General features: G+C 38.8%; 1 protein-coding gene across 1 annotated transcript; it reads left to right on the top strand.

The window, feature by feature from the left end:
- The first annotated feature begins 7,464 nt into the window (after nucleotides 1-7,464).
- Nucleotides 7,465-17,975, top strand: TAGAP (T cell activation RhoGTPase activating protein). Its single transcript, XM_032216417.1, is given in 13 exon segments — nucleotides 7,465-7,614; nucleotides 8,225-8,309; nucleotides 8,416-8,468; nucleotides 9,559-9,624; nucleotides 11,017-11,186; nucleotides 11,717-11,878; nucleotides 12,376-12,385; nucleotides 12,388-12,447; nucleotides 12,450-12,483; nucleotides 14,177-14,372; nucleotides 15,791-15,896; nucleotides 16,566-17,223; nucleotides 17,225-17,975. Coding segments are annotated over 12 exon segments (2,130 nt in total). The 5' UTR covers nucleotides 7,465-7,614; nucleotides 8,225-8,304; the 3' UTR covers nucleotides 17,835-17,975.
- The last annotated feature ends 964 nt before the right edge of the window (nucleotides 17,976-18,939 follow it).

The following is an 18,939-nucleotide window of genomic DNA, read 5'->3' as shown; positions in this document are numbered from 1 at the left end:
AACCCTGATGGAAACCCTAAGAAGTCGTTTGGGCTATGGAATAGGATTATCAGTGCAGCTCCTTCTCTATAGAAGGCAGTGTCGCAGCAATATCTTTTCAAAAAGTTGCCACCCACAGAGCACACACAATAAACTGAGTCTGTTTGAAGCATGACAAAAGACACACAAGGCACAAATACCTACTGTAGCCTTGGGGTACGGGGAGGGAAGTAGAGGACGTCAAAAAGTTGCTTGATTGTCCATCTTAATGGCTCTGCTGCTTCAGGTCTCCACTGCTGACTGTAGTTTGCTTTGCAAGTCCATTAAGTGCTGAATATTTTTAAAAATGCAAAGAAATTTAAAAAACTAATTGTGTCCGTTTTCAAAGTCCCACATGTCATTGTAGGTACACTGGAAATAGTTTTTAAGAATCCCTGGTTCCAGGTGTCAGATCCCTTACCTTCCAGGAGGATTTGGAAGAGTTTAGCTTCTCAGCTCTTCATTCTGAAATTCATCTTTTGACAGTCCCTATACAGTGAATTAATGGATTTATTTTCTCCATCTAATTTTCTTCTTTCAACAGCATCAAGCTCTTGTATACACAAAATGCAATTGCTCCATCTAGATTCATAGACAACACTTCCACATAAGGTGGTTTGTTTGTTTTTTGGACCACTCCACATTAAGTGAGATTTCACACACCATCATTTACTTTGGAAATCTGAGTCAGCTTATTTATGATTGTAAATGATTGGAGTCAATACTAAAATTGATCCTTTTTTTGGAAATTCTGGCTCAGGATAGCTTGTCATGGGCCTGACTCATGAATTCTTAGAGGAACTCTAAGGCCTCACAAGGCCTCCTAGTCTGTGTTCTCAGAAATAAAGGGCCTTCTTTTGCTCTCAATGACTCCTCAGACCTATCCAGATACTCACTTTTCCTGACATGTCTGCTACACACACACACACACACACACACACACACACACAAACATCTGTGTCCTTATCACAGTCACCAACCAGACTCCAACAAACTGAACAAAATAAAACAATTTATGATTGATCATTGATCCAATCAAGGTGTGGCTGGTTTTATAGATAGTGCAGCAGGATTTGGCCACATACATAGAACAAAATCAATCTGGTCTGATAATTGCTTCACCAGCAGTTTCTAGAGCTTATAAACTTTTCACAGACATGGGTTTTGGCTTATTTGAAAACAACATGAGATCCACTTTTGAACACGGCTTTAACCCTCTTTAAAAGAGCCCAAACCCTCTGCTGCATAAAAGGTCCATTTAAACTAATAAAGCAATTAAAAGCAGTTGGAGTCCGCCTGCAATATGTAACTAGTTCACACACATAATGGATTAAAGGGTTTCCACAGCTTCTGACAACAATTAGTATGGAGTGACTGTACTTTCTAGTTTTTGTATGATTTTCTGTTTAACACCAAGAATTTGCGCAGGAGATATGCTGATTGACCAATCTGATCTCTCAGGATCAGTCTCCTGCAGCTGTAGTTTCTATGACTCTTTATAAAAAAAACACCATATTACTAATGTTCCCAGGGGACAGGTGACATTTTGCTCACTCTATGCCAGCTTTGGTGGAACTAAAGGGCATAAAGAAGACTTCTGTGAGTCCCTTGGACAGCAAGGCAATCAAACCGGTCAGTCCCAGAGGAGATAACCCTGACTCTCTTTAGGAGGCCAGATTCTGAAGATGAAACAACCAAATACTTTGGCCCAAATAGAACGAGGAAGGAAGGACTCACGGAGGAGAGCCTAATGCTGGGAAAGATGAGGGCAAAAGAAGAAGGGGACGACAGAGAATGAGGTGGCTGGATGGAGTCACTGAAGCAGTAGGCATGAGCTTAAATGGATTCCAGAGGATGGTAGGACAGGAAGAACTGGAGGAACGTTGTCCAGGGGTCACAATGGGTCGGACATGACTTGCAACTAACAGCAACAAAGGACATGTTATGAGGACATTATTAATAGAGTCCAAAACGAAGTATGTACATCTAAAGCTATGTATTTGCTGTATCTGTAGGCCACCTATTCCAGGCAAACGCAAAAGGCTTTTCAAACTTAAAAACAGCAATAAATAAACATAGTCCTCAACATACAGCCACTCATTTAGTGATCATTCAAAGTTACAACATCACTGAAAAAACTGATTTATGACCATTTTCCCACATACGACTGTTGCAGCATCCCCATGGTCACATGATCAAAATTCAGGTGCTTGGTAATGGTTCATGTTTATGACAATTCCAGTGCCCCAGTATCATGTTTGCAAACTTCTGACAAGCAAAGTCAATGAAGAAACCAGAGTCAGTTAAAAACTATGGTACTTGACTTAACAACCGCAGTGGTTTACTTAATAACTGTGGCAAGAAAGGTTGAAAAATGTGGCAAAATTCACACAAAGGCTTATCAACATAGATTTGGGCTCGATTGTGGTTGTAAGTCAAGGACTACCTGTACATTACTCCAGCAATAAAACAACATTCATTCATATCTAAGGGTGAAGCTTGGTTTTTCAAAGAGTGCTTCTGGATTCCAATCATGAGGCCACAACACAATTCCTTGGTCACTTGCTGCCAGCACTGTTATTCCCTGCTAGCACTGGTTGGAAATGAAGCTTGTTCCAAGTAACACCCCTAACGAAAGAAGACTCCAAGGCTTGAGTGTCCTCAAAGTTCCATTTTATTAGAGATGTCATATTGGCAATCTGGGAAAACCCAAATATGAAATCTTCCAGGTTTTCCCCACCCAAACTAAAGTTCAAGTCCCTGCCCACACACATGTCCATCCCATGGTCCAATCAGGCACTGTCCCAACTGGAGATGCGTCCCAGTCACACCACTCCAGATGCAGGGCAAGATGTCCTGACTCTCTGAGAAAGGAATGTTATTTAGGACTATCTCCTATACTCCATAATCCCCTCTCCAATTTTCCCACAGCAGAAAATGTGGCAGGCCCAATGTAAAAGATGACTTCCAGGCCTGACAGTTTACTCATTATCAGTGGCTAGCTGTGTACCGAACTTCAGGCTTTTCAATGTGTAAAGTTTGGTATTTGATGTTTTTATGGAATAGGTGCATTCCTCCCTTGCAAAATGTCTAGGGATAATCTGGCACACAACCTCCATTCCTAACTATGCACTGAAAATAACAAAGCAATCAAGCTGCATGATGGACTTTAATTCCTCTTTGAGAGCCATTCTGAATCTCAAAAACACCGTGTGGGAGGGGGAACCAGGGGTGGTTTCTTTTAAGTTTACTGGCAAGGCTAAGAGAGCAAAATATATTTTAAAAAAAACAAAGAGAAGAAAAGCTGTTGTCCATGCATTACATAATGGCGCCTTTTCTATTTATCCAATGTTTCAGTGGTTTCCTTGGAGAAGATGAATGTGCCAACTCTGACAAAGCTGGAATCCATTCTATATATGAACATCCAGAGGCCCAGTCCTGGATTCCCATTATTTTCCTCCATTGTGCACTCAGCTTTACTAAAACCCGCCTTGGCTGAGTAGCACCTTTTGTCCCTGTAACCGTTGTGAACCTTTACCATTATTTTCTCATTAGCATGACAGTGCAACGAACACAGATTGGTCCCCATTTGTTCACAGGCAACCCCCATCTGCAACTGTCATAAGTTGATTAAAACTCTTTTGAAAACAGACACACATTTGTGATGCTTGGGATTTTCCCTCTCATAGTTTCATAGCAACAAAAAAAAATGCTTTCTGAGGAAGAGAGAAAAATAATAATAATCCTGCGCGGTTTGCCTCTGTAACTTTTGATTTCCAAGATCCTTTTAGCTGTCTTTGTCTCTCTTCTCTGTAGTGCAGTATATTTTGGCAGGTTTCATTAGTCTTAAGATCACCTAAGAGTTTCATGAATTTCAGTTTGGAATATGATAATTGAAAGCGCTGTGCATGCCACAAAGTCTCGTGCATTTCATTAGAAACTTTTTTTCACTTTTCAATGTTGTTGAAGCAGCTGCAAAAAATAGCCGCATGACTCAAATTCATAAAGCTTTATCCTCATCTGAAACTAGCTCTGACCTTACATACATTCATTATCTTAAGGGACTTCCATATTTCTTGGGAAGCCAGGCTGATTGACCTTACAAATTAATCAGCTTCTTCTCCAGGGAAAACATTCTGCAACCATTTTTTTCTCTGGGGAAAAGTTAACCAGGTGATCCCAAAGGTGCTTTTTCAAAAAGCAACTGGACTTTGTTTTTTCTTGAAGATGTTTCACTTCTCATCCAGGAAGCTTCTTTGGTTTCTTCAATCAGAACTGAAGAAGGCTTCTTGGATGAGAGCAAAATGTCTTTAAGGAAAAACAAAGTTCAGTTGCCTTTTGAAAAAGCACCTTTGGGACAACCATGACTAGGGCCATCAACAACATTATGGGCACCAGGCAAAGAAGTGTACTGGGGCCACTTCGACAACTACTCACAGGAATAAAAATGTAAATGGTCAAAAATAAAATATATTTATTTTATTGGCACTTCCAATGAACTAGGTGTTGAAATATTAAAAACATGCTATGCAACAACAACTAATAAACATGAAAAATATTTGAACAATACACAAGACTTGAAAAACACAATAATACTCAGTAAACCATACAGTTGCTGTATTTATATGATACAAGATGCATTGAAGGGTTAACATACACAGATTAGTTGGGGCCACTATGCTTGTGGAGCCCACGGGCAAGTGTCCATCAGGTCCATACATTAAGACAGCCCTGTCATGACCAGGATGACTGAGAATCTCCATAGACATTTAATAAGGTGATGTGAAGATTAGGTGTCGATATGCTGGTTGGGGAGACTATTGGATTATGCAAAGAGAAAATTATGGGAAAGGTCATGACAAAGTAACACAAAAGTTATGCTTCAGGAAAGGGGGCAAAACCAGCAGCACAGTCCAATTGAAACCTCATTCTGTGTGGAATAACTCTAAACCATGTCTCACTACACACATAGGTTTTTTCAGATACAAGGACCTGTGTGCCAAGTTATTAGACAGTGAGGATCTGCTCTACAGTCCAAGGAATCTTTCCCTGTATAAACTCTCTATTTTTTTCTTCTCTTTTGGGGAGGGAGAAGAATTAATATTATGATGTTTTGTTTGAATACAAATTTGGATTTGCTGTAACATAGACCATAATTTAGAAACATTCGAAATAAATTACGGGTATGATCCAAGGGGTGTTCCACTCACACATTTCTGGTTGTACATTTCAGATATGCAGGTTTGGGGTGGGACAAGACTCACAAAAGGTGAGATTAGATTTATTTGCAACATTTAACATAGATAGTATCTGGCTAACCTTAGAAACTAACAGGGTCAGGCATGATTAATCCTTAACCTATCAAGAAATAACAAGACAGTGTGTTAGTGTGTGTGTGTGTGTGGTGTGTGTGGGTGTGTGTGTGTGTGTGTATATGTTGTATTTGTGCTGATAAATAGATATATACATACATATTTTTACTGTTGCCTTTGTTATATTTGTGTTGTATTTGTACTAGTCTCCCTTTATTTATTTATCAGCACAAATACAACACAAATATACAAAGGCAACAGTAAAAATATTGGGTTTCCGTCGTGATGGACTCTTGTGATGAGCCGATTGACAGATAATGGAAGCAGTTAGCTTCCTCCCATAATTGGGGCATACTAGTTGTGACACTATACATAACCATACATACATACATACATATACATATATATATATATATATAATATACATACACATACACACACACACACACACACACACAACACACTATATATATATATATATATATAATATATATATATGTTTTCTGAGGTTATATATTGCATTTGTGCTGATAAATGTGTGTGTGTGTGTGTGTGTGTGTGTGTGTGTGTGTGTGTATTCTGAACAGATACCAAGAGGTTTTCTTGGTGAACATCCAAAGTTATATCCCATTTGTGTAAATAAATTAGCCTGGAAGAAAAAGAAAAAAAAAGATTCCTTTCTTAATATAGAAACTGGGGACACACTAAGAGGCTGCTTCATTATGTCCTTTTTCTTCAAATCTCTGGAATTAGGTTGCCTAGTTCACTAAGAACTATGTCAAGCCTATGAGGCACTCCTGCCCCCCCAACCCCCACACCCTGCTCAGTAGCTTCTAAAGTTCTCTTGGTCTTCAGACAGAGAGAATCCCAACCTTTGAGCAGTTGAAGGGGAGCTTCAAGCCTCTCTGTATAAGCCATCTGTCACTGTGAGATGCAAAATCAGTTGAGCGACTCCCATGTCTAAACAAAATGCATACCCACCTCAGCAGCTGCAAGGAGCCCATTGTTCCTTTCAGGCCAGTGAGCATTTTTATCTCCCCACCACCATCCCAACCCAACACCCCCCCTCCCCGGTGCCGTCTGCCTCCAACCAGCTGCTCCACTATCTTGGTGGATTTCTGTTACTCTTTATGGGACTTAAATAGGGGCCATTTCCTAATCTGGCATTTCTTTTTTAAAACATTGATCTGGTCGCTTTGCATAATAGGACAGTAGATCTATATGGAACACTTGGGGAAATTTTTAATATTTACTTTAAGGATGCATAGCTAAAATATTCAAGTCTGTGATGCCCAAATCTTCTGAGGACAAAAGATCATTCTGGAAAATCACATACAGTATGTAACAATTGGTCCTACATTTTTTTTACAACATACAGCCACATAAACACAGAGAAGGGAAGGAGGGAGGGAAGGAGGGGGAGAGAGAGAGGGACAGAGGGAGAGAGAGTCAATCTTTAGACATATACTCTACATACTGGAACAAACGTAACAATAATCTGATCATTATACGATAACACTATTTTATTACAATGCCACCTCCAAAAGTAAAGAATCAATCAGAACAATAAAAAGATAATAAATTTGAGAAGAAGAATGTGATGTATTTGTCAATACCTCTCAGTGCACAAGATGGGTACATTTGAAAAGGTTAATTGAGTACTTAAACTTGTACTTTTAAAGCCACTGAGGTTTACATGTGGTTAGATTTGATATCTTCAGACAAATTGTACATAAAAGATACACTCTTCTGATAAGAATTTTCTGTCTGGACGTATAAGTTGCCCTTTATAGTTGCGTACGCCTCCTTAAGCCAACCTACGGAGCACTAGAGTTTTTCACACATCCCACCCGATTGTCCTTGTAATTTGGAACTTCTGCCTGTGACACACCTCATCTGTTCCATCACGGTTCTATCAGAGGCCACACGGGACTTTCTTTTTTTTGTAAGAAGTGGGGGAAAATTTTCTTTTACAGCAGTTGCTGCAGCTGCCCTAAAAGGAAGAGGAAACCCATGAGGTAGCAAGTATCTGCCAGTGAATGCTTTGCTTAGCTCTGCCCTCTGATTGTGATGCTTTTTCCTGTTGTTCTGACGTTGTGACTTTCCACTGCCTCCTCAACTACAACCACCAGCAGTCATTCCGAATGCGGCACATGTGGGCTGAGTGTTGAATCCTCAGTGTTCTCCAGCGAGTTACAGTAGATACTGCCAAGGGGTTATGCTGCTTTTCTCCTCCTCTCCGGTTCGCTTAAAGTGAAAAAGCTCAGCCAGAGACCCTTTCCTGGTAAGTTTGTAAGATAAGCATATGGATTTGATCAGGACAATTCTCTACTTTGGGGCTTTTGAATCAGAAAAAAGTTTCAGATCGTCTTCAGCCCCACTCCCTGACCAGCTTAGCTATGTTGTATTGCTGACAAATGCTTGTTCATAATGAACTTCAGGACAAGGCTTGACTGACTGATAAATTCTTAGCACATACCGTATGATCGTTTTATTTTAGTGAATTATTCATGTCTTTCCTTGCTATTTCAAACTGTAGAACATTCGTTCAACTTATCATGTGATTAACAAGTGGTTTTTCAGAGCTGCTATAACACTGTGCTGTGAAGGACTATCTGTAGGGTTTGTTCATTCTGGTTTATTTCAACAAGTTACAAATTTTTTCAGAGCAAGAGTGGATCTGCTATCTATAGAGTGGTCAAGCCTCCTTTTGGTTTTGGGCATTTTTTTCCTTCAGAAATCAGAAACAATGAATAGGAAAAAAATGATTTACTTAGGTCAACACCTCTGTCTTAAATTGCTTTATCTGTGTCGAATTTAATTTTGCAACAGAAAAAAGTACGGTTGTGTGCTTCAGCAGAGATTGCTAATATCGTTCTTGTCTTCTGAAATAGGCAAACAAGAGGAATCCAGGGAAGCAAGATCATTAAAGCTATAACAATTTGATTACTGATGAAGGTGCTAAGCAGTTGCAATGCAGTGAGTGTCTTTTCTCTTCATATTCTTCTCTCTAGAAGTGATGCGAATGAGGGCTGATGAAACTAGATGATTTCTGATTATATTTTTCCTTTGTTTTACTTTACAGCCCAAAGCTTAAATGCAAAAGAAATGGAGGCTTTAAATGCACACTCATCAGAGGTAAATACACATAAAGCCCTTTGCCTTTTCTATGTATTAGAGTTTGTGATTGTAAGAGTACTTCTTATGGGACTCTGTGAGACTTATTTCTGAGTAAACTCACTCAGAATTGTACAACACATCCTATGCTTTTGTGAAGTCATGCTCAGTCATTCCTGCTAAGCTTTAGCTTGGGGGGAGCTATTTTTAATAGCACTGTAATTCTAGTCAATATTTTATACTAGTACACTTGATCTTTTGCTTGCACCATTATAGTTACCAAATTCAAATCACCTTCAAGACTGAATGAAATGAAAACTCCTGAACTGCTACCCACACTCATTACAAATTTTGGGAAATCTGTTTAGACATGAATGAATGTGTTACATTCCCTGCTACAGTTCAAGCCAGAGATTTGTGCTCATAATAGAGTATTGAGTAGAAATATGAAAGGCTGTGGTTTGGATTATAATGTCCAAATGCTAAACACCTGTTACTTCAAAAACCTATTAATTTCAGTGAGCCTGTTTCCAGTACAGTTAGCAATCACTTTATAGCCTTACTTGGATGTATGGCTGACATCCAAAGAGCAGCTCACATAAAACAGCTCACATTTGCCCTGGGAAATTCCTGACTGCAATCCTCTCTATCACACATTAGTTCCCGTCTGAACTGTATGTTAATTTTTCTTCTCACCTACCTTTCCCTGCATTACTCACTCAAATTTAGAATGAATTCATTGACATCAATAGAAGTTTAGTTAGTCCTGAATAATAAAAGACCCATTGATGTCAATAGTAACCATGGTGAAACCAACCATGTTTTGCTTGCTATCATGTTTTTAGATCTATATTTGCAGAGCTCACTAAGGATTCATTTAACCAAAGTAAACGGGATAGCTGTGGACAGTTTTCATATTTATTGTTGCTTCTGTTTAATGTTTGGTTGAGTGCAATTCAGTGTTGCAATTGAATGCATCCTTTCCTGAAACAAGAGAGTGTGGGATTTGTCTCTTTATTTTAAGGAACTGAGCAACGTGATGTATTACAGCTTTAGTTGACTCTATGCTGCATGATGGATTGATCATTTTTACTGACTTGTTAAATTTTAGGAGGATCTCAAAAACGTCACTTCTTCATGACATGTGATAATGAAGATGAGCCATATCAGCTGATTGGTATGTGTGCAACCCTTCTTAAACATGACCAGTGAGATTCTACTAAACCCAATGTACCTTGAACTTTGTTCTCTACAAGTGAAGGGCATTTATTCTGTTCTTTTGGATGGTGCAGGAAGGGACAGAATGAGACCCAAGCTCTTGTTTGCTCAAGGAAATGGATAGTTGACTATGCTTTTCTGGTAGTGAAAGTGGCCACATTTTTATGTAGTAGTCACAGGCTGGTGGGTTCTCAGGTTTAAATCATAACTGATAACTTTAAATTGCCCCCTAGTGGAATATATACACCTGAAATTTCTAGAGCTATAAACAATCTGGTTGATCGATTGGCTGTTCTAGGACAAACCATAAGATGGCAGGTTAACTACATACCGGTATTTAATTGTCACCACTGATGGTTGAAACACAGGCTGATTTCCTTAACAAGGGGATTGTGCATAAAATTTAAATATGCAAGTGATACAGACTGTATTATTTCAGCAAGAACAAAGTTGGAGGTACAGAGATTACAGCTGGTTTGATAGTAGAACATAATTAAGTGCCATTTTAAATAAGCTAGGTAGGTTTGTGATCAGTTCAAAAGTGATATATTGACCACGTTGAATGTTCTCAATCACTTTTGACAAGAAACCAATGTTTACCTCTGATACCAAGAACACCTGGGATGGTCCTTTTGCTACCAATTAAGTTTTACAAACTGCATTTGTTTAGATTCAATTGATCTGATTGTTCTTCTAACATTGCTGAATGCTGATAAAGAGTACAGGTAGCCCTTATCTTACAACAGCTCATTTAGTGACTGTTCAAAGTTGCAATAGCACTGAAAAAAGTGACTAAGACTGTTCCTCATACTTACATCCATTGCAGCATCCCCATGGTCAGGTGATCAAAATTCAAATACTTGGCCACTGACTCATGTTTATGATGGTTGCAGTGTTCCAGCGTTATGTGATTACCTTTTGTAAACTTCTGACAAGCTAAGACAATGGGGAAGTCAGATTCACTTAACAACAATGTGAATAACTGCAGTGATTTACTTATCAACTGTGATAAGAAAGGTCGTAAAATGGGGCAAAAGTCAGTTAACAGATGTTTCACTTAGCAACAGAAATTTTGGGCTCAATTGTGATCATAAGTTGAGGACTAGCCGTATAACTATAGTAACTTTCCCCAATCTGCAACAGGCTACAAAACTCAATATCCCCAATCCATGCCTAGCCAGTGTGGCAATTGATCAGAGTAGGAGCTACAGTCTAAAGCATCTGAAAATCATTTTATTGACAATAGCTGATTCATATAATTCTATAATCCTATATTCATGTATCTAGTGATGTTTTCATGATGTCACTCATTCATTGCACATTATTCTTACTCCTTTTATTCTTCCAACAGATCGTCACAGGAAAAGAAAGAATGTTATATCTTTCCCATTTATGTTCAGACGATTTACCCATGAATCAGGAAGTCAGGGGCATCTAGAATCTGTGTTGAAACCCCCTTTGTTTGATCTTCCTTTATCACTTGTTTATGGTGCTGAAGATACACTGCCCAAATCTATACAGGTAAATACACAGGAGGGTATTGTATCCATCATGTATGAATAGTGCCTTGTGCTTTGGCTGTGTAACATAATCCTTAATAGGATTATGCAATAGGAAGATTTTCTTCCTCCTACTAGTCATATATGGAAGAAGTTGAATTACAATTAAATGTTATTTAAAATAATTCAAATCTATGCCAAGCAGACTCTTCTCTAAGGTGAAACAGAATCATGAGTTGTATTATTGAAGTTTCATAATATTGTGTCTAGAATTTTGCCTTTTGCAAGGAATTTCTACTTTAGTCTTGGATAGCTAAAAAGGAAAGAGTCTAAAGGCTAGGGAAAATAATATGGGGAGGGGGGGAATTATTAAGGAAGAACAGGGAACAGTTGCATGGAGCCCAACCCAGGAAATATATAATGTATGAATAATGTATATGTTGTCTTGCCAAATACATGCTACTGAAAAAGTGAGCATAGGATAATGATGGCGTTCAGTTCCCTGTTTGGATCTAATATAGTAATATTCTTTTATTCCTGTTCACATTTTAGGATATCCTTACAATACTCTACCAAAAAGGACCATTCACTGAAGGGATATTCCGAATAGGCGCCAATGAGAAGGCCCGCAAGGAGCTGAGAGAGGAATTAAATGCTAGAGACAACATTGCTTTAGAAAAAAAGTCCGTTTATCTGCTAGCTGTGGCTTTTAAGGTATACATCTATTAATTTGGTTTCTTATTGTAGATCCCAGTTTCTTAAATATTAGGAAGAGATATTCCTAAAACCAGTGCAGTTAAGAAATAAATTCCGCTATTGTTGCATCTCATGTATTTAGCCTCCTGACAGAAAAGGATAGGAGACAGAGCTGTTGTTTTTATGATCTGTCTCTGACTTAGGGATACACAGTCCCCAAAAACTGTGGTATGAACCAGGGGTGACATTCAGCAGATTCTCGAGAACTGGTAGCAGAAATTTTGAGTAGTTCAGAAAACTAGCAAATGCCACCTCTGGCTAGCTCCAGATTGGGGTGGGAATGGAGATTTTGCAATATCCTTCCCCTGTCACACCACCAAGCCACGCCCACAGAACTGATAGTAAAAAAAAAATGAATTTCACCACTGGTATGAACCAAATTGAAAGAGTTCCAGGATGCATGTTGCACGTTGGCTTACAGTTGCCCCCCCCAAACTGAAGTTTGTTTCTTGCAGGATTTCCTCCGAAAATTCCCCACAAATTGTTGCTGACTGAGCTTCACGATGAGTGGATGACAGCATTAGAAAAAAAAATCATCAAGAAAAAATTGAAGCCATGAAAGAGTAAGTAGACTTCTCTTCCAGAGTGGCTTTTTGCTGTTCTGTAATAAGTAACTCACATAGACACAGATTCTGAAATCCTGGATGCTTCCAGACAGATGGCTCTAAGCTCAAGAAATCAAAAAGTGTTACATGGTTCCCTTTTTAATCTCACTCATGCAACAAAAAACTAAGGAAGAGAATTATGAATGGGAAATGACCTATCAATTCCTTTCTGCATTCTGTCCTCCTCCCTAAAAACTCATCAATGAAGCAAAGCAAGTTTTTTTCTGGAAAATTTGATTGATGCCAGAGAACATGATATCTAAGACTATAGACCTTAGGTTAAAGTTGTACTACACTTCCTATCTATTCTGAAATGTGACAGAAAGAAAAAGGCTATATTGACGTGCAACTTTATACCTGCTTAAAATGACATATTTTTAATGAGTCTTGCTGTCAAATAAGCCTGGCTAATAGTGCAGCCTACCCAAGGATTTCCTGCAATTTTTACTCCCTGTCATTCTCATTGAATTCAATAGGATTTCTTTCCCCCAAAATGTGGTTAGGGTTTGTGTTTTGTTCCAATTTTAGATGTTCTCTTGTGACTAGACATGTGTGGGTTTCCATATTTTTTATTTTCCATATTTTTATTCATCTTGATTGAAAGCTGGGGAACTATTCATAATAAGCAATCACTGTAGGAGGAAGTATGAATCCTCACTGCAAACACTAGCAATGGGGAAAGTAAAAAATCTAAATGGCTTTTGCAATAATGCCATTTTTTCCTCTTCCTTCCATTTAAAAAGGCTGGAAGAATATAAGTGGGAGAGAGCAGTAATATCATCCCATAACCAAATCTGACTGACTTTATGACAACACAATGCCACCAATTCATTTCACATTGGAAAGTATGCCAGAATGCAATGCAAGGAATAAAATGTGCATACATTCCCACATACATACATACATGTATGCATACATACATACATACACACACAACACACACACACACACACCACACACCACACACACACCCACATAGAGAGAGAAAGAGATAGAGTCCCATGAAGGAAACCAATGAATACTGATAGCCTCTTTCAGAGACTGTTTGCAGTTACAATGGTGATCAAAATGTAACGTTGCCACCAATCCTCACATTTAGGGCTTTCATAGTTCTGTAAAGCAAAAGAAAGTTGAAGTAAGTTCATAAGCAGAGTCATGGCTCTACTTAGCAACTGCTTTGCTTTAACAACTAAATTGCCAGTCCCAGTTGTGTCACTAAACAAGGAATACTTGTAATATCTCCAGCTGATGAATACCACCTAATGAAAATAAACATATGTTCATTTATACATATCTTATACATGTTTAATGATAAATTTAACAGCATTTCACCCCATAATTTTCCAAGAGACAGAACAATTTCTGCTTGTTGTCTACTCAGGCATTTATGTCTATCTGCGTCTAGCTAGCTAGCTAGCTAGCTAGCTAACATTTTGGAACTGGCCATCTCCCACACAGAAAAATTCACAATAAATTCACTGACTGGGACTTTTGAATGGGAATTTTGGATAACCACTTTAAATCAATACTTCCACATTTTAGAGAAAGTGTTAGTACTCATATAAGTGAATGCAAAGTTTAACTTAAAAATTAAAAAATACAGAAGCTGCAATCTGAGGATAACTTTTTTTTCATATGTTCATTTTTGCAGGGTTGCAAGCAAATTGCCACAGCCAAATCTTCATTTGCTCAAACACTTGCTTTCTCTTCTTCACCACATTAGCCAAAACTCCAAAATCAACAAAATGGATTCCAACAATCTTGCCATCTGTTTTGGACCAACCATGTTGAGTCCAAATTGGAACGAAAGCCTGCCACTTGAAATCCAGAAAAAACTAAATGATAAGGTACCTTGGGTTTCTTTCCACCTGTTCCACGTGTCTTTTATCTTTGATTTTTTTTTCTCTAGCTACAAGGAAGCCAGTCAGTATAACATGAATCCCTTTGGCATTTATCTGACTCACAGTGAAATAGTTTCACACTTGAAATAGTGGCCCTATTATGTAGACCTGAGGTTCCCAATCTTGGCAACTTTAAGACATGTGGACTTCAACTCCCAGAATTTCTGAGCCAGAATTCTGAGAGTTTGAGTGCATACATCTGAAAGTTGCCAAGATTAGGAACCAATGTGGTTGCATTGCAACATCCTAATTAATTCAGCTCCCACACACTAGAATTATGGGAAGCCTTAAAGGGGCACTTCTCTGATTCATCCCTCAATAAACTGCCTCTCTGATGTGGTATTAAGAAGCTGTGTCTCATTCTTAGGCAGCAAAGTCGAGCAAAGTGCTACTTCAAATTGATGTTTTGCTAGCCTTTGACTTTTTGCATCTCCTTTTGCAGAAGACATTTCTGCAGAAGCGACATGGATGGGTTCAGAAAAGTACTCTGCCTTGGGGCTTTTTAACTACAAGCATTAAGACAGAGGATCATGCTTTATCTGGGTCAAAGGGAGTACCTCAAAGGCAACCACTCCAACAAATGGAATTGGGTATCGCTCTAGAGTCAGATTGTGTTCAAGATCTTCATCCAACCTTATGTTGTATAAGACTGGAGGAGAAGAAGAAGAGAAAGTAAAGGATCTTATGGGGAAAAAGAAGATAGTCCAGGTTACATCACTGTTGGCTTTAAGCCTGCTTACCCCAAACATAAATTGCTGTCAAGAAAATATAACTCCAAAACTCAAAGCAAAAGTTCTCCATCCTGAACCAAGAGCTCATAGGCAATGTATAATTATCTTCTGGTTAGCTGGTTAAGAAACTCCCCAACAGTTTAAGTACAGAGTTCAGATCCTCTTGACTGGAAAGTGTAGCTTTCTTCGTTGGTTTTTAAAACATGCAATCATTAAAAGTCTTGCAATTGTGGTTCAGTGGAAGAAGCTAGTTCTAGCATCAGGACATAAGCTTTGGGAATTATGCAACCAGCTAAAGGCACATCAACACAATTGCAAAGTTATTCCCAGGGAAAATAAGCTTCCATAGGTTCAAATGAAGAGATTAACAGGCCAACATTAACAAACAAACAATGGTGGGGGGGGGGTTGCTATCTCAGAAGTAATTTATTCTTACTGGAAAGCAAGGCAAGATTTAAAAGACAAGAATTCTGCATGTTGTTTTCCTGCTTGTACCCTTCAAGGCTGGAATTTCCATGTGGATCTCCTATCAAAATATTCTTAATATATAGTTCTTAATATATAGATTCTACTAATAATGTTGAAATGACTCTGCAAATCCTCTGATTTGCGTTCTTTGTTTGGCTTGCATAGGTGAAGACACTGGTGGAATTCCTCATTAATAATTGTTCAGATATATTTGGAGAAGAAATCTACTCACTGTTTTCTAGGAATACTGATAATTCCCTGCATATGACAGGTACCCTGATTTTGCATGTCTGTGAAGTATATGTTTAAAACAGAGTCTGGCTAATCATTTTTCTCTGAATGAAAGTACTGTTTACCAATGTTTGATTCTAGTTGCTAAGGAAGTGGCAAAAAATAACCAACTGGTAACGACAGTAAACTATTTCTAAATGTTAACCACGGTGTCTCTTAAAGTTTGACAAGACAGTCACCTATCATTGAGGTTCCTTTCAAACCAGGGTAGAGAAACAGAAATAATATGTGTAAAGTTTTGGGAAGATTTATCAGAGAGACTGGGCTCAGTTTGTGAATATCAAATTATAATATAGCATTATATGATATTTTGATAAACCGGTGACTATGTCTAAGTTTAATTAAATATAGTTCAAATATTTTTGTTTCTCTTTTTTTGATCATTTTCTTTTCAGGGACTGTTCAGTTAAGTTTTATTATTTCTATGTAATTTGATCCCTTGCCTAGATTTTGTACCCTTAAAATATTTTTTTAAATATCCTATTCACTATGTTGGGCAGGAAGGCTTTATTCCTCAATTGCTACAATTACTTTAATTTTATACTTTACTACTTTACTATAATTACTTTATAGCAGTTAGTGGAGACAGACGTATTTCTAATGCTGATCTGTACAAGATTAGTCTCAACATTTCCTTTCCTTCCTCCAGACACGTCATCACCAGACCAGCATCGTGATTCTGCTTATGACAGCACAGACCTTGAAGGGGAATGCAGTCTCAGTGACCTTCAATCCAGGGGTTTATCCCACATCAGCAGACCAAGCAGTACAGAATTGTATCCCAAACATCCGCGAACCCAGATCCCTTCTGCCTTCTCCCTGACTCATTTTAAAACAACAATGAAGAAACTTGAGAGGAGATCCTCAGAACCAGACTTACAGTCTTCCAAGAATTGCCGGAAAAGCTGTGTGAAACTTCCAAAACTTTCCAAAAGTGAGGAGAATTTTATTCGGCAGAAGGAATTGGGACTGAAGAATAGAGAGCTGAGAATGGGAATGCAGACAGTTGAAGAATCCCATCCTTCCGGGCGCTACAGGAACAAAAAGCCATCAGATCTCAGAATCAAAGCCAACTTCCCCACAGAATTATCAAGTGATTCCTTACTCAGCACATCTTCTTCCAGTTCACTAGACAGTGCTTCCTCTATCTCAGACTCTTCTGTATTCACTAGTTCACCACTCCCATCACCTGCCATCTTCAAGAACAACATCTTAACTCGGCCGCAGTCCTTCTCTGCCAAACTTTCAAATGGAAGTGACCGAGCTGTCTCAGAGCTCAAGAAGCACGCCATGTTTTTCTGTGCCACCCCGCAAGATGCTGCTGGCCAAAACAGAAAGTGGCAGGGGTTGCTTTCAAAAAGGCAGTTTCAAAAAGGGCTCCAGAAAAGAAAGAGCACTTTCCTGTCAGTTTGCTCAAGCAACTCATGAGACTATTCCCAGTCCAGAACCCTCAGGCTGTCCACTGAGGTCCCGTTTTATGTCGGCAGTTGAAGTTTTTCGACTTGTAGATCAAAATAAACCTAGAAGGCCTCCTTCCTATGAAGAGGCAACCAAACACTTTTCTTCTGTTAGATTTCCATCACGCAACAGTTTAAGAGCTCATCCTCTGAGGCCCCCCAAGGTTCCGCATGATCCTGCATCTGGATGTCCAGGGCTCAAGAAAGAGATAACAAACAAAGCAAATGAGAACCTTTTTAATGACAGATCCTCTTTGATCAATGACTCCCAGGACAAAAAACCAGTTGTGGATTTTGTTATTGGAATACATTCACGGGCAAATTTGCCTTTGACCCCTCAAGTGTACCGCCTCAGGACCATGTCTGGGTCATATCAAAAGAACAAGCAAGAATATATGACGCTACAGAACAATCAGATAACTTTTGAGCACTTACAATGTGCAAAAGAATCCTATGTTTAAACTTAATTTTCTCATTTCAGTACAAATGTATACATTCTATGCCAGGCATGGAAGCAAGACTTTTGCCAAACTTTATTGCCTAAACAGATATAAATCCAATTTTCCATAAAATTGTATTTTGTCTAGTATCCAGGGTGTTGTGTTTTGCTCTTCGGACCATTTTGTACAAAATAATTATGTCCTAATCTGGGCTTGTCTATTCCCTTGAATGTTAAAAGCACATTTCAAAACCCATACAATAAGTCGAGCAGCTTTATCCACTTTGTTCTTATAGTAAACCCCCGCATTAGTGGTTTCTCCTTTTTCTGAAAGTAGTCTAGACAAGGATCCAATATAAAAGAAATGGAGAAGCAGAAAATAAGGGGAAATGCTGTAGAGCTCTTGAGCCAATCTCTGTCATATGACCAAGCAAACGTGCACTTTGCAACAGACTTGGATCTGCTGCTCTGTCTGGTTTTGGATTTCTCAAGTGATACAGTTTCTTCCCCCACTTCCTATTTGGAAATGATTTCCAACTGAACTAAACCTCAGTGTTATGAAATGGTTCTTGCAGTAGAAACAGCAAGGTTTCTGTTTCATGATACTATAGCAGTAGACTTATATACCGCTTCATAGGCCTTTCAGGCCTCTCTAAGCGGTTTACAGAGAGTCAGCATATTGCCCCCAACAATCTGGGTCATTTTACCCACCTCGGAAGGATGGAAGGCTGAGTCAACCCTGAGCCGGTGAGATTTGAACCGCTGACCTGCTGATCTAGCAGTAGCCTGCAGTGCTGCATTTAACCACTGCGCCACCTTGGCTTATCCCTGAAAGTTTTAGTAATGTAAGTTTCCTTCTGGAACATATCACACTTGGACCAGGGTGAGCATGAGAGAAAGAGTCTGAATGTATCTGAAAGCCTTTCTAAATTATTTTAGTCTTCCCCAACTTTATGCGCTTTAGATGTGCTGAAATGGCAAATCTCAGTTGTGTAGTCTGAGACATCAGAAAGATGCCGTTGTAATTCATCTGGAAAATGCTAAATTGAAGAAATCCCGACAGAATATTCATGCAGATCAACATTGTGTAGCTTCATGTTTCCCCATAATTCCAGGAGCTGAACATG

This window comes from Thamnophis elegans, chromosome 4, assembly GCF_009769535.1.
Source record: "Thamnophis elegans isolate rThaEle1 chromosome 4, rThaEle1.pri, whole genome shotgun sequence".
Taxonomy (NCBI): domain Eukaryota; kingdom Metazoa; phylum Chordata; class Lepidosauria; order Squamata; family Colubridae; genus Thamnophis; species Thamnophis elegans.
This window is presented reverse-complemented; position numbering and strand designations above follow the sequence as displayed.